Below are 17,526 nucleotides of genomic sequence, written 5' to 3'. Positions count from 1 at the left end.
TATGAAACATACATATAACTATTATTAGCGCTAATTTTGTATGGGTATAACCTAACATAACATAAACAGTTAAAACAAAAATAGTTATAATATACGTTAGTTAAGCCGAAATTGTCTTCTCGCGTATTCGCAAACCGGGTCAAAAGTCAAGATTGTTAAACATAACATTCAGTTACATACAAGCTATGAAACAAGTGAATTGTCCAATTATAATATGAGTTGTGCGCGCGGCGTAATGAGCGCCGACCGTCATGACGGAGTGCGGGCATAATGAGGTGACATCCAAGGCTGTGGCTGTCATTAAATTAGCAAATTAAACAATTCAACTAAAACAGCTAGCTATTTTACATACCTTCTGAATTTATAGATGAAATAACTAAAGTTACCAACTGTACTTCATTTTTGCAAAACGAAACCCGCAAAACTAATTTAAAAATCGATCAAAAACTTTCTTAAAAAATACATGGTCTGTGCCGCAGAGCTTGTTCCGTACGAGAATCGAACTCACATCTCATCGCTCCAGCTATTTGTTATTGTGACCACTCGACGCGTGTACTATACTTAGTTGAGAGTTTGTTAGTATCTAATTTAAGGCCATAGTATATTATTATTTCTCTTTTCTTAATTACCGAAATTAAATCTGCCTGTATTAGGTACGAGTCGGATACCAAAAATGTTCTACAAGCTAAGACGTCCATCATTATGTAAAGTTCATGCTTATATTTCTTCATTAGCCAATTGAAACCTACTTACTGAGTTAAAAGTGTTTGCGTATTGGTATAATTATGTAAATACTTCGCGAGGGAGGCAAGACGTGTTACTTGCACCGAGTTAAGTGTAAATGATATTCGAAACAGCTTTATGATCTCATTGCGGTTGTGGGCGGTGACCCACAAGCGACACAGCCTCTGCAGGCAGTATGAGTGCGTGCCTTTGCCTGCCCTGTGCTTTTCTCGTTGTCTCTGACAGTATTACATTGGCGCGCTTTATTTAAATGTGTTTTAATTTCGTGACATTTTATTTTGTTTGTTTTTAATAAAAAACATATAGTTATAAAGTTTATATGACATGTATGTTCCGTGGTGAATAGTTTGTTGAGCATTGTTTAAGTGTTAGTGTGAATATTTATTCATGGAAATTGGATTTAGTGTTGGAATCTAATGTGCGGACTAAGGAGTGTTGAGGAAAACTTCATCAAACGTGAGTAGTCGGCAATAAGATAACGAAGCTTAAATTAATTTGTAACCATTTATAGCGTAAGTATATAGGACTTTATTAAGTTTATTTGATTAAACTCAGTAATATTGACATACCTACGAATGACCGAATTGCTCGTGCTAATTTATAAACGACTGGCTGTCCCGGCTAACTTTGTACCGAATAACAGTAGATGATTACAATGCTGACAATGATACAAAAAATGCTTATCAAGCTTTATCCCAATACCAACCCCATGTAGGTACTACTCTTACCTGCTCTCCTGGATACAAATCGAAAACTTTATTCTTTCAAAATTCGGAATGCACCGAATACTAAAACTTACACTGTCACAGATTTAAATTTTCCTCGCAATTTTTCCAAATGGTCTCACCATTCAAAGCTTACCTTGACTTTACGATATTTCAAGACTATATCCCAAAACGAAAGCTCAATCGTTTCAGCCGTTTCCATTTTCCATGTATAAGATTATAATAACACCGTCCAAGTATGTCAGATGGTTGTTTTTTATATAAAGGGTAAAACGTGAGCATGAATTAATTAAGCAACAATAATTAGATAATTAAGTAATAGTTGGAGATAAAATTTATGTGACATTCGTAGCTTATTAATTATCATTAATTAACCTTTTCTGAAGTTGATAAATTAGAATGCGGGACCAACTATTGAGATATGCTTAGTTGATTATGATCATCTAGGACGCAGACACACCTACGGGCGTACGCTTAGATATATGAAATACAATAAGTATGGATGAGTTGAAATGTTAACTGAATACGTTATGGGCTGCTCAATACTTATGTACAGTTGGCAACTGGTCCCGGGTTTGATGTCTAAGCCTATGAAAATAAGAACTTGAAATAGGTTAAAAAAAGTTTGAAGTTTGAAAACTGTTTAGAATTTTTAGCTTTTAAAAAGTTGTAACTTTACAATTCCTAAGAAATGAAAGGAACACACATGGCACATTACAATTTGACACGGACAGTTCAGCGGTTGTAGTCGTATAGTCACTGCGTCAACCCTCATCCCGGGTTCATTCATCGCGTGGCATTTGAATTCGCAGGCCTTGACGCCATTATAATTTTCGGTACCTTACCACTAATTATAAGTTTGTAATTGTAAGCGATATCATTTCGCTACTTCCAGTAGCTTAGACTGAACTTATCCCAAGTATTTTAGCAAGTCGTTGCTTAATCTCGCAGAACATGAATATACGGTAAATATTAGTGTTGTTGCATATTTGATGTCCATTCGCGCCTCCCACTGCATACTTAGCTAGTTAATACCAGGCTTAGCTAGCCTACGTGCGACTCAACAAGGCAATAACACGGCTATCCTTGAGGTGCAATCATCGTAAACGCAGATGTATTTGCATAACTTGACGCAGGTTCAGTCGTGAGAGCTGGACGCCCGCCACCACCTCTCGAAGTGCTGCCGCTGTGGAAGCGAGATGCCGCTCTACATTTTATAATTTATCGTCTCTGTCACAACTGTAACAGTCTTACTTTAAACGGTGCTTTTGCTAGATATTATTACTTAGAATTTCACTCCATTTAATCATTGCAAAAAGGTGCAATATTTCCGTAATAATTTATGTTCAATATCATTGCTCTTCTTCCTTTTTTTGTATTAATTCGAAAACGAGTCTTATTTTAAGAAATCGAATTAATGTTAAATAATTACTCGGTAATTTTCACTTAATAATTACGAGTGCCTTCAAAAGTCAAAATTTTTACTTGATATTTTTCATTCAAATTTAACTTCTCAAAATTTTCGGTATAATCCTTTGATGTTAAATTTAATTTTCATTTTTTTGAGAATATTTAATTGTTAAATTAAAAAGGAGATTTGTAAGTTTCTTTGCTATCTATTTACTTAAGTACCTATTTCTCAAATTAATTGAAGTTAATCCTACAATATCGGCACGCGTTACGTACACAAAGCATCTTCATTTTCCTTTCCCGGCCATATTAGGCGGCGCTTTGTTCCGCCGTCTAATAGTATGTAAATATTGACAGGTTGTCGCTTTTCACCGGCTTTGGTATAAATGTGATAAAAACTTGCCTTTTATTATATTTTGCACGCGGCTCGTCTCGCGTGGGTCTGCCGCGGGGTATCGCAAAGCGGTCGTCTAAACGTTAATTTATATTAGTTCCTAAAAGATTGATAGCTGGGGAAATAATATTTATAGTTACATTTAAATAAGGTTTCGTTTTCAGACATTCTCAAATTTTACCCATGATTATCAATTTTAAGTGTTTTTATTATAAAGCGTAAATGAGTTTGTGTTATTATCAATTTGCTCTTCAATATGAGTATATTTATAATACTTATTTTATAAATAGTTCAATAGTCACCTAGTCAGTTTGATATTTTGGCGCCAAGACGTCTAAAATGTTTCTTAATGAATGTATAAGATTTCCAAGGTTCTATTGAAATCGTTAGGTTATTATGGAATTGACATTTAATATAAGATATAAGAGATAAATATTTAGTGATTCCAAACTAACTAAAAGAGGGATATAAACTTATATATTCCTCTTTTAGTGGAGGTTTTCGTAAAAACGGTATCACGCATCGGTTCCCGTTTGTCTTACAAAGCCGGCGTTGTGCCCGGCTAACAGGGCTGCAACAAAAATCAGGTTTCCATAAATTTATCAAAGATGGCAGCGTCGAGCTTTGCATAAAATATTCATAGGAAAACATGGTGCCATGATGAACTGGACGAGTTTCTTTACTGATTGCGAGAAGCAGGAACAACGGTTACTATGTATATAGGAATTACGATGGCTGTTGGACCTACATGGGTTTGACACAAACAAGTACACCATGGTAATAAAATAATATAAAGACGGGCCACTTGATAAATTTCGCCTAAAAGACAACAAACGTTGGTAATCTATTAGATCAAGTTTAAGTGTGTTTGTAATATTAAAAAAATAGTTTTTTACTATATCTATAAGCATAAATATGCAGTAAATACCAGCACCAAAATCTGTCTGTTTGTTCCGGCTAATCTCTGAATGGCTGGTCAGATTCGAAGTCGCGGGTACAGCTACGAATATTATGAACCATTTGCCGCTACGTTTTATATGTATTAAAATCGTTACCTTTACAATTTATTAAGGTAGAGTCTGCGTTTCAGCGACGTATACATACATTGACATATTTTTTTCATGCAGGTACCTAGAATTTAATATGTATGTATGTTCAGTAGTCAGAGTTTTGCACGGATCACACTGACACAGGATTTAGAAAATACAAAGAATGTTAAATATTATTATTGTAGTGGGCGACTTACTCACAGGTACCCCGCCATGAACATAACTGAGAATATTTTATACTAAACCATGTAATTATACATGCATAAATAAGCTAATTACTTACGGTACTAATTTCAAAGGAATTTGCGCTGGAGTTACCTTTTAATTGTATAAATTAACTTCTAATATACTCCATACAAACCTTTTTTATGTCGTTCCTAGAGTTGGCTAATTTTTAGTGTAAAAATATATTGGTAATTGTGTGTTGGTGTGTGTCGCCTACTCGCCGCCACCTCTGTCCGTGTTGCGTTATCTGTGGCTGTCAGCCGTGACAGACTGACAGTTAATACAGTGCGGACGCGAGCTCATTACGAAGAATTAACACATTTTGGTGCACAACATTATCAACTAATCAATCTGTCGGTTTTTGCTCAATATTATTTATTCGCGTCCATATCTGCGCTACATTGTGATTCATAGCGCTGTGGGTGCTTCCCACGTGCGCTCGCTATAATTATTACGATAAACACAATAAAAACACGCGTATTCGTTCATAATGTTAGTGAGACAACGCATTATGGCTGAATATAGCGCGCTATTTGATGCCCGCCTCTAACCACGGACAAATTGATTTTTTTATTTAAATGAGCTTGTAATGATAGGTTATGGTAATGATTGATGGGACGATACTTAATTTATGTTGCTTGAGATCGTCTGGAGGTACGTCGTTATTATGGCTGTTTAAGTTTAAGCAATATGCATTTGAGGTATTTTGCGGCAAGAGATGGTCACAATAACACCGATTAAGGTAGAGCGTTTAGTCAGAGTAATTTATAATCTTTCGGATCGCGATAAAGCTTTTATTTAAATAAATTCCTTAAATATCTCCTCTCGGTTAACTTATCCTACCCGATTGGACTCTGAATCTCATAAACTATCACTACAATGAAACAAATGACAAACACAACATTTCCTTCATGTTTCACCAGTTTACCTTAACCCCTTGTTTTATTAATAATATAATTTGCATGGAAATTGTTTCTCAGTTCTACCACCATACGGGTATTGCTAGCATATTCAGTAGTTCTCATAATCCTAGCATATCAATGCATAATAGCAGTCGTTATAGGTTGTGACAGGCCTGCCCACGCCGGTATCAGCCGCATTACGCGGACAACTCGCAATCTTATCGCAGTGCCGACCTGCTCGGAAAAGTAGTTGAGTATGCAAAGGGCTCGGTGTATCCGGGCCTTATAAGGTAAAACATTTGTGTCATGTGCTTAATATAAATACGTATCCTTATTCTTCGTTCATAAATAGTCCTTATTAGTGAATGTTGTATGATCGGTTTATGAACAGTTTGCGCAAACTTACTAGAAATGAAACTTAGGAGAAGGCTTACTTGTTTTTTTTTGCAATTTCGGCGGTTTACTATTGCGAGAATCTAACTTTGTTCTAATCTAAAAATTAATAGGAAGAAGAAACATAATGAGAAATCACAGATTCCCATCCGCAAATATCTTCAATATCCAGCAGGATTGCAGTTAGACATGTTTTGAAGACGGAGCGCTGTTTTCAGATAATAATAGACTGAATTGAGTCACTATATCTTGCTGTATTGCGAGAGACTGTTTCGCGTTTATTTGTAACATAACGGCGCAGAATGTGAAGCGTGGACTCTCGTTAATTGCTACATCATTTTCTTAAAGCGCCTTTGTCAGTACTAAGACACGATACAATGATGGTGAAGTTTTAAATAAACTTAAATGTATTTTATTAGTTATATTCAAGTAATGTAAATCCTGGTACGAAACCGGTAACGGAAAGGTAGACCACCCAAAAAGAGTAAGAAAGAAATAATTGAAAGCAACTTAAAGTAATGCATACTTAAATACCAAAATTATTTATACTGAACTTAGTGAACATCATAACAGACAGCTAAGACCATGTAGAGTGTACGTGAAGGTTCGGGGTGGGCTCTAATGAGGCGCGCCTCAAAATGGTTTAAACCATAACCGATGCTGCAAGGCCGGGGAAGTGCATCGACAGCTGCAGGGCTGTCTGATGGAAAACATCGACAGGCTATGAGTAAAGTATTTAGGGCAACAAGCAAGATAAAGAGAATAGCCCCGTATGGGTATCCAGCATTTGTAATGAGTGCTTACCCTATAATGTAAACACACAAATAACTATTTTAACAAGCTATCAGGATAATATCTAAATTCACAATCAAACCTCCAATTATCCTCGTCCCGAGACTTGGACAGATATTGTTGCATAAAGCAGCCATATTTGAACACAATCGCGCGCCGCTCATTCTGAAGATCGAAAGCATAAAGATACGATATTCAAAAAAGCTTGCAGCCCTATTTCGTGGAGAGTATAAGGAAATAACGACGAGGCCGCTGGGCCTTTTCGGGCAACAACTAAAATGTATTTATATTTATTGGTTCCTGGTTTTGGCCAGAGCTGCGTACGCGCAGGCCGGACCGCGCCGATATGGTGTTTTCATCGATCTCCGATGGCGATGGCGAGTTATTTAAATAAATTATAGCGTATTTAAGACAAAGTCAGAATGTCTTTATGAAATCGTTGGAAAATTGTTTAAGTTTATCTCGTTGCACTCCGACAGATAGTGATGTTATTTCATTTTTATTCTCTTCTCCGTATTTGTGCTTATTTTGAACTGTTTCCTCTGTCATTGTGACGAGGTTTCTGATAAAATGTTCTTTGTTGTCAGTTGTTTTTATTAAATGTACCAAACAGTTCGGTTGTTCATTGCAAGTAGTTTAACATGCACACTTTCATTTTTATATCAGTACTTAAAAGTTCTATCGTGTATTGTTGGGATATTCATACCTATCACACAGTGAAATGAGTTTAACGCCCCTCTAAATATAGTAACCCATATATTTCTCGCTAAACTTACAACTGGCACAAGAATAGAATATATCGAGCATTTTTTCTAGATATTTTGTGCTCTTTTTAAAATTCTTGAATAACGTCGGTCGTTGTGTGAGACTTGGTGCAGCGCCAACCAGTAGCGACAAATCGAAAGCCTTGAGTTTTAAGGAAATGCTTCAAAACCCTTGACGACTGTAAGGTTAATATTTCCTTTTAAATATTATCTTTGTTGGTCATTAAGCATATGGAAGGTATAAAATAAATTGAATATTTTATTGCGTTTGTCAACTTCTATCTATTTATGGTGTGAATTTTGTTACCTGTAAATTATAACCTGACCCCTCGTTTTTATATTTGTGGAAAATGCGCCAAGGCGCCTATCCAGGCGAGACCATTTCACAATTAGGTTTCATTTGAACGATCAACACATGTTTAATGATATTTGTAACTGCTCGCTAATACCCAAAACATACAAACAGTATACCCTAGCCGGCAGAGCCCACATATCGTTATAATAATACAGATATGGAGTTAAGTTTTTGCGGTAGCGCCTCCGAGCCGCCGCGGTCGTGGAGCTGGGCGCGTGGGCCACCGGCCCTCGCTAATGATGGACAGCCTCTGTACATCACGTAGGCTGGCGACGTAACGCTAGACCATCATCACGTAATATCATATTAACCGTTTTTGTGTAAATATAATGTTTAATGTGAGCCTATTATGTCCCTATAGGCAACTATTTGTGTTCTGTAAGTAAGGAGATTGCTTAACCGGTATATTATGTTTCACTCATTTCAACTGATTCGTATTATCGGGATTTAGTCCAATTATATTTTGTATATTTTTTCCCTTAGCTTGTGTATAATTTATTGTCAGCTTTGCCTTGCCATGTCAAGCTGTCTGGTTCAGTGAGAGGCCACCCACATTCCCCACATGCTCCACACAGCTCCTGGTTCCCGAAGCATTGCCATCGAAATACAACATCTTCGTATTATTAGTAACAATCAGTGTCACAAAATATTCAGCAAGGTCTCATCGCAAACAAACAGACGTCAGTGTTGGTCCAAGATACCGCAAATACTCTAATATAAAGATTCTTAAAATAAAGACTTGTGAGTGAAATGTAGTTATGATAAGTCCTAACTTCGTATGAGGAATGATAATTATGAATTATGACTATAAATATTATGTTATACCACTGAACGATAATTTGTTACTTGTTTACCATAATGCGTTGTCGCTGGAAGCAGAACTGAAAAAAAATGCCGTCTTAAAGTAGGTTCACTACTTTTACGTGCTTTTTTGACATTATTATTCATTTACATTATTAGGTACTATTTGATAGGTAGATAATAATACATTTCGCGTAATAAACAATCATTACCACAACACAGCTTCCCGTGGGTGGTGAAAACAATAGCGCAGTTTTCTAGCGTGGGTTATTCCCCTCTAGTTTTATTGCTTAAATATTCGCTAAATTCATAGGAATATTAAGAAATATTTAAGTGCCAAGAAAAAATACAAGAAAACAATGATAAAATTGTAAAATTGTTTTTAAAGACTTTCTTCAACAAAATTCTATTTGTGATTGGTTACAAATACATTTTATGAAATCAAGAGAGAATAGAGATTAGGTGTCCAATCTGTGTTTAGAGACTGAAGGAAAACAAAGCATCATTGTTTATAGTAACGAGATGGTGGTTCAATGTGAGCTGATTTTTATACATATGGCATAACAGCCAATTACCTGTAAGAGAGCAATCAGTGGCGGTGCGCACGCGCATCATGTTGTCCATTAAGCCCGATGGCTGTTGAGCAGCGCTGTGGATGCGACACCCGCCATTACCGCAGACCAGTGTTCATTAACCTCTTACACTTAGAGTTGCCGGTAAAGTTGAGATGCACAATTTATCGGACTGTTTTACCTTTTTTTATGATAATTTAAAGAGATCGGTTACCTTACAAGACCTTAAATACACTTAAGAATAAGGTCGTCCTTATTCTTAAGTGTATTTAAGGTCTTGTATGGCTACGAAGCCATACAAGAGTTAATAGCTAAGTGCTACAGAAACGTCAAAGTAAGAAAGAGTTCCTTAATAATAGGCTAAAGAAAAAAACCGGCATTGACAAATCAGTTTGACGGTCGGTACATACAAATATATTTTTCCTGGTGTCAGCAGCCTCAGTAATAAGAAACCATTGCTAGGGAATCACAACGCTTATAGAAATTTCAAAACATTCCTGACTTTTCACGAGATGACTCGTGACGTATGGTAAGCCGCTTTCAGAGATGAGATTCATTTCCGCGCTCGCATAATTCATGAAGTTTCTTATTAAGCAGCTATTAGTCGTCATGAACAAATTGCTATCAGACCAATTAATATAATCATCATGTATCGTGTAAGCGCGCACACACTTCATTTGTCACGTCGGGTTCGCAGACCGATGGGCTAATGTCCCCGCGGAGTGTGGACCGGCCGCGCGCTGGTGTGGGCGACTGACACCAGCCATCAATAACATATCGCTATAATTGGTCTGCACTGCAATGAACTATTGTTCGGCTGTCGTTATACACAGCACTAAGTAATGTGGGACGAAATCAATTCACGGGTTTTTTGTCAATCAGTACGTTTCACAATTAAGTATAATTTATGTTTTTTTTTCTCTAGGTGATTATATTACAAAAATATTGTAAAGACGTCGATACTAATTTCTTAATTTTGTTTATATCATTAAAAACAAATATTAAAACAAAGACTATCTTTTTTATCGTGTACTTGCTTAAATTGCCGTAGATACTCTTTCCTAACATAATATATATCAGTAAAATCTGTAAGGAACGTCGTTACATCATTAAGATTAGAATTCTTAGTAGTGACATAATTCGTTATTTATAATGTGTTGCCTCATGAAGTCATAACCATTACGGAGTCAAATGTTGGCGCATCGAATGGCGGAGAGCGTGGAGCGGGATCCTGGCAGAGACTGTGTCTTTGATTAGACATAATGATCATCACAGAAGGTATCGGTGCAAGTAAAGTGGGACTCCTAGTGAAATCACCGCCAGGGGTGTGGGTCGTGCGTCGACACGCCTTGCGCACGCGCACCTCGCAGTGAAAGGCCTGCTCTACACAGTACACACTGTTACGTATCTATTTACAATTTTTACAGCGCAATCATGACGCCGTAATCAGATTTACTTCAAATATTTTCTCGAGGAATATCTATAGTAGTTTGTGTTTTGTTTTTTTTCTGTACAGTTTATATAGTTTTTATGGCTTTATCCACGGCAGTAACGATTACCGATGTAATCAAAACGTGCGCTACATTACATTTATTTGCGTTTTCAGTGTTATAGCTCTCTTTATGTGTGCAAACATTACATTACTATAATGTGTACTCGTTTTTATTATTCTACAACTACAATTTTGTGCTCTCAGCTTCCATGGTAGTCGGCGTATTTCCTTTACACAATATTTAGATTATAGATTATTCATGGCAGCTGGCAGCTCATTAATATGTATATGTTTAATTCTTGCCTAAACGTGAGTGTTGTGAGCCACCTCCTCCTACCTGGTGACGGCGCGCGGCGGTGAATTGGGTCAGCTGAGCGCGGTGGGCGGCGACCTGCGCCCGCGCCGCCCGACTCTACTGCACTCGTCATTACAAGCTTTATGACTAAAATTACCGAATTATGAACCAACGACTGTTCAATAATCGCTAGCAACAGTACAAGAGACTGGATGTCGATCCAGAATAACTTGCGAAAGCTTTAGCAGCACTCGAGGTTTCAGCTCGCACTTTTGAAACTGCTCTGAAAAATAAAACATAGCGCACGTTTATCTACGAAAAAATAATACTGCTTATTAAATTTTTCAGTCAAAATATTTATTTTTTAATACAGAAAATCTCCATTTATCATTTCATATTCTCCGGCTCACCGTAGAATATTTACCCACATAAATATATACATTAGACAGGGAAATATACGAGTCAAAGCTCAAAACAGTCTTTTCCCACGATTAAAAGAATATTTATGTTGTATTCTATCGAAATCCGTAGATTGTACAGCGAATAGTTTGGCTTTTGAAATGTTGCCAATAACAGCACTCCATAACATCTTCTGATAAAAAAAAACAGCGTATTCCTTAACTCATGCCGTTCAATATTTACTTAATTATAAAATTCTCGTGAAAATTTCTCTATTTCGTAGCATTAAGTAATTTATGGACGTATAACCAAGCAGCGCTGCCGCTGGACGGCCGTGAAGCAATTAAATAATGTTATTCAAATAAACCGCTTAATTGATATAATTCCAGGATTTACGAGCGCGAGTCGAAATAAAACTGTGCTCCGTGCGGCGACTGGACGCAAGCTATAAGTGACAGCGACAAAATACTTCGCCGCGACAAACATTTCAGCTCTGAATTGTAGAGCTGACGCATTTTGACGTAATCATGAAAAAAGTAAGAAAATGAGACTGTTTTGTGTAGAGACAGACATAATTAACGTTTTCCTTGTGCGTGATTTCTTGAAATAGTACGTGCTGCGGCGGTCGTGCGGTATTCTGGGTGATAATTAAATGCGTTCCGGACATTTCCTCATATTGCCAAAATTCCTTTTCTTTCTGTGTTCATGTCTTTGATAGATGAAGATGAAGTTATCAACACTTAGGGCTATTTTAAATTATCCGTTATTGTGACGTTCGAATAGTTTCATCAAGTCGAGTAAACTGTCAATTCGATTGATGACTATAAATTAGAAAATAATTCGAGAGAGGTGAGCTGCACGAGGGCGCGTTGGATCTGAAAGTCGTTAATTTTAAACGTTTTTAACGTTCGTTCGTTAAAGTGAAAATATTTGACGTGTGCTAATTACCTCATTTAACTTTTAAAATTTAGCCTAAGAATTCAAGATTACTTTTCCTTAAACAGAATCTAGAATACATTAAACGTGGGTATTTGTAAATATTTTTTCAGGCTAGAATTGATACTTTTTAGCAACGGTTTCGGTGATTCCTGTATGAGAATACCATATAAGGCAGGCTAGTGACGACAGGCGGCAGGTAATGCATCCCCGATTAGTGAGCGATTATAACGCAACGGAAGCGGCTGAAATTAGCTGCGCGCGCATCGGGCGGACGGGGCCGGTGCCAGGCGGGCCGCGCCGAAACTAAATACCCAAAAGCGTTTGTGATCGCGCGAGCGGCTGCCAAATATGGCACGAATCTCGGGTTTCGCGAAGCGCGCGCGCCGCGGCGCTGGCACAACACCAGCCACTGCAAAAACGTTCTCTGTTCCCGTCTAAAAACACGTAAAAAACGTTTTTATTTCTGTAGCGAGCGGCCTCTAAATTTAGGCCGTATGGAAACCGAAAGTAATACGAGCGATTTTGGTTGGGGCCGCGTTGTCTGTATTTAGATTAGAGCGGCGCGGGCGCAGTGGCGGCGCAGTGCGCGCCTCGCGAGTCGGGAGTAGCGCCGCGCGACCTCCGCACCGCGCCACCACGCGCACCACGCGCCCCACGCGCACCACATGCAGCGCCGCGCGATAACAGTTTATCAATGAAAAGTTTCGTGATATAAGTGTTACTATACCAGGATTTGGATGTCACAAATGTTGCCCGAGGGCGGAGGTGAATACCTTATATTTTGTTGATTCTGTTGTACACGAGAGGATTGTGCCGGTGATTGTCAAAACTTTAATTAACATCTACTAATTACTGTGAACAATATGTGTTTTTAATGAAATGCGGGATATTTAATCATTTAAACAAATACATAATAAAGGATTGTGTAAACACGGATCGTTTGAGATAGTTGAGACATTGATAAGAGCGGCACAAACCCTCACTGTTATCTTATGTAGTTACAACCGGCGCGACCCGCTGCGGTAGTGCCGCGCTCCGAGCCCTGCTCCTGCTATCAAACGCTGATATCAGGCTTTGGTCGCCGCCCTATTGATTCGTCACTACTATCCTTATCAACCGCTACTGCCTGTAAATAGTTCTGTTGCATGTTTAAAAGCTAATAAACTAGTTACATCACTTCGTATATTGAACTCTCCTGTCCTCCAGTTTGCTGTGATTATAATTTGTTTACTTTAATAATTACATAAATGCAAAATGGTACCGCAATGTGCTAAGATACGACAACCTAGTGAGTAGCGTAGAATTTTGAGACACTTAACTCGCGGTAGCGCCTTCTATGATAAATTGTAAACATAAAGCCGAAGCACCTTCAACAACCTTTTGTATGTTCGAAGGAATGAAGGTTCGATTAAAGGATCGCAAAATACAATCCTTAAATTAAGAGTTACGATAGAGACACGTGGTATTGTTTGAATGAGTGAAAGAGAAATGCATCGTGACGTGACTGCAGCCGCTGTATGTAACTCTATGCGGTGCGCAAGTCAAGCCCGCACACGCACCGAATATATTGTAGAGTTCGCTCTACATTTCGTGAATATTCTGGACCACTTGTCATTGATGAGTCCTTCGACTTTTCCCTTCAAACAAAGGACTGTCGCATCAATCTGTCGTCACCCTCGTAACTGTGTCATGTGTGCACATCCAATCAGAATGTTTGTGTTTGTTGTTAACGCAGAAAGCTTCCCGCGGCCAATCCGCCTTATACGGCGAGTGTCAAATACTCTCGGCTACCAGTTACCAGTTACTGAGTACTGTGTTGTGGCGAAAACACAGCGGCGTGTCATTTAGTTAGGCCACCGTTACTTAAACAATAGATTGAGGTACTTTCTGTTATCACTTGCCCCTTACAGCAACGTCGAGGTGACTCGCTGTTTCACACTGTTGCAATTATTGCACCGCTTATATGGTCATTGGTTACGGGGATTTTAACATATCCAAATTGATGACTAATTTAAGTGGTTCTTTTTACCTACAAGTCAATTTACGAAAACAAATAGAGATCAAGAGAGATACAGAGAGTAAACAGTCGGCTACCAGATAGTTTTCGAGTAACATCATTAAACTATCACGTAACAAACAGTAGTGACCTACCTTAAACTAGAACATGTATACATACATTTATTTGAAATAGGAGTCAACAGATTTATTACGTCTCTAATAAATTACTAATAATTTGGGCACTTTGGGCATAAAGGCTTAATCTCCTAATACAGAGAGTTTAGCAAAATGTAACGCTCTCCATATCAGCGAGGGACGCATAGTTATGTAAAACAATAAGACCATAGCCGTCGTTTGTTTTGGTCAGCGTTCGGTTACCAAAACGGTAATAAATAAGTTCGCGTTGGTCTCCTACGCTCTTCGATATGATTCATGCCTCGCCGCGCGCCCCGCTGCTCCCAACATGGTAGCTATTAGCATTCCCTTTATGCCGATCTCAAATTAATAGCTAGTTGTTAACTTCGGTTCCACTCGAATTTTGGAAAGTAAAATCATAAAAACTCCACATTGGTGTAATTTTATTCAGCACTGTTCAAAGTGAAGTGAGTCGTTGTTATCAATGATGATGTAATTGACGATTCTTTGTAAAGACTGCGGTTACTGTGTTCATACAAGATCAAAGGGCTTTTAGAGTTGTCAGAATTTTATGATTCAATCCGCATCGAATTGGAACACGGTTGTAAAGTTCTACAAGGTTTATAATTATGGCCCTGTATAAATAAGCCCACATCTACAGGCACTCAAGGTCTGCTGACATCCGTTCTGTAATGTTCCAGTAAACTATCTAATACCATTTTAAACAACTCAGTTTTGTAATCTTCAGTTATTTCATGAACTAGGTCAAATAAAGCACCGATACAGATACTCATATAAAATAAAAAGCAACTGCTACCATATCAAACCACATCACCAAATATTTCAAGGAACAGTCTCGCGTGTCGTGCTTGTGAGTACGCGTTAATTAAATAATGTTAATAGCCGCTAATCATTGTACAACGAACTCTTAACACACAAAAATGTGATCCTTCCACATGGTGTGGGGGTGACAGGCGTGACGTGTGCGCATGCGCTGGCCCGCTGCCAGCCGCCGCAGCCCGCGTAACTGACGTAACAACGCTGCGCCGGAGTCGGTAAACACTGCGAGCGCGACTAGAGGGATGCAATCGGAACAGGATGAATCAGGACTGGGATTGAGAAACTGGGAATATAAGTTACTCGTAAACATGCAGCTGCTTATCTTCAGAGGTGGTGGGTTTTTGAATAGGAAAGTGTTTAACAAAAATAGAGTCTGCGCAATCGAAAAGCGAATCGATTTGGGAAGTACGTAATTCAAATTAATCCTGGGGTTTACCGTTCCAGATTCTGTTTGTTTTCCTGTCACCTTTTCAATGAAGTTCATAGTTTGTTTGTAGATCCTTGATTTCCTTATTTAAAATAACTTTGGGTTTTATTCCCGATGGGAGTCGCATTGTGGTTTCGACAATAGTCATAGCAATACGCTTTAACAGGTACCTAATATTATATTATACGAAGAAGAAGTTGGTCCATAAGTTGTCTCGCTACGGATACGACGCGGACGTGACTAGATACCATGCTTTTGGGTACGTAGTGCACGTTTTTTTTTATTTACGTCGATCTAAATAAAATAGTCATTAATTATAATGTTAGTAAACAGTGTCTGTAATGGAAGCACATTCAGGTGTAGATATCCATGTGACATGTGTTGTTTACAAAGCAAATGAGACGTGTCTGCCAAATTAAATTTATTATAATCTGCTATCGAGTAAGTAACAGTGAGCAGTGATAAAAATATAGACTTGTAGCGGACATGGGAGTACAGTAGTACCAAAATTAATTAATGAACATAATTGAAGGTAGAGTCACTTTGGAAAATAAATAGGTCGACTTGCCCAGAGCATCCTATGTCCAATATCAAAGAACCTATTAAGTGCCTGGTAACTTTAATGGCAATATAAACTAGTTTTAATGTTTGGCATGAGTAGAAATATAAACTTTAATTTTTTTCTCAACAGAAAAATAAAAGTGAAAAGTGAACTCTAATCACTGAATGGATATAGACTGAAGTCTAGTCTAGTCTCTAGAATAATAACGTAAATTGGATAATTAGTCTCTCAGAATAATCGATTCACACAAAAAAAAAACTGTCTGATTTGAGAAATAGGGGGAGACCCCTATCTGACGTCAGCGAATAAGAATGTGCTTACTTAAATAACCCATCAAAAATTTGTGATTGCCGGATGGGATTTTGGTACCGCACCTTTAGACCATCAATGGAGTCATGAAGTATTGGTTATTGCCATATTATGCGGAAATACTGAATGACATAAGTCTAAGTGGTTAAGTACGCGGCTAGCTAAAGACGCCTTTCAAAGTATGAGGAAATATCCTTCTGAAAACAGAATGACTAAGTGTTGTTGTCACTCGTCTGTGGAGTCTGCCCAAGCCGCAGCTGTATTTGTGCCTATGATCTATAAGCCCCGCCTTGTTACCGGCCTGTTTAGGACAAACTAATGATGACATTCTTGACCTCACGTTACTGAAACTATGGTTTTATACAAAATACCGCTCTATAAATTATTTGTGTATGATTTGGGTAGCAAACGAACATTATCTTTAAATAAAACACCGTGTACCTATTTGCCATAGACTGTTATAAATCTGTATACCGGCATTAAATAATGAGACCGAAAAACAGTCAAAGAATGCGTTCTGGCAGATTGTTCATTTCAATTCAAATAACAAAAATAAATTCTAACTACTCTATCGAAGTCCGACCAAGAGCTTTTTGTTCTACTATGATATTTGTATTAAAACTCCAAATATTATCCGCTAAGTAGCATTTTTTTTTCTACTTTGACATAAAGGTGTAACTCATCAACCGGTCAGTTAGGCACTTACTTGAATACTATGTGTCTTGAGATCTTTATCCAAAACAATTACGTGTACAAATTAAGCAGCAATATGTAAGACGTTTCACGAGAGGTAAACCTAAAGAAGAAACAATTATTCACGTTAGACGTCTACATTAACATGTAGGACTATGACGGCTCGCGACCAAACACAAACACATTAGTCTTAAGACGAATACGTTTTGTGTTCGTTGACTTGAAACCGTCACATAACAATAATATATTGTCATAATCTTAATAATCTAGCTAAATATAGCGATCGATACCTTAAACGTTAAGGGTTCCTC

General features: G+C 37.9%; 1 protein-coding gene across 4 annotated transcripts in view; it reads left to right on the top strand.

Annotated features, from left to right (window-relative positions):
- The first annotated feature begins 109 nt into the window (after positions 1-109).
- The window catches only part of LOC113499719, a 26,657-nt gene continuing 9,240 nt past the window's right edge, over positions 110-17,526 (top strand). For 2 of the 4 annotated variants that reach the window (XM_026880298.1, XM_026880297.1), the window contains exon 1: positions 110-1,200. In XM_026880298.1, the coding sequence (XP_026736099.1) occupies positions 1,161-1,200 (40 nt within the window). In that variant the 5' untranslated portion in view covers positions 110-1,160. Of the gene's footprint in view, positions 1,201-10,968; positions 13,017-17,526 lie in introns of those variants that run through there. The other 2 variants (XM_026880300.1, XM_026880299.1) reach the window with 2 other exon arrangements.

Source organism: Trichoplusia ni, chromosome 12 (genome assembly GCF_003590095.1).
Source record: "Trichoplusia ni isolate ovarian cell line Hi5 chromosome 12, tn1, whole genome shotgun sequence".
In the NCBI taxonomy this organism is placed as follows: Eukaryota; Metazoa; Arthropoda; class Insecta; order Lepidoptera; family Noctuidae; genus Trichoplusia; species Trichoplusia ni.
This window is presented reverse-complemented; position numbering and strand designations above follow the sequence as displayed.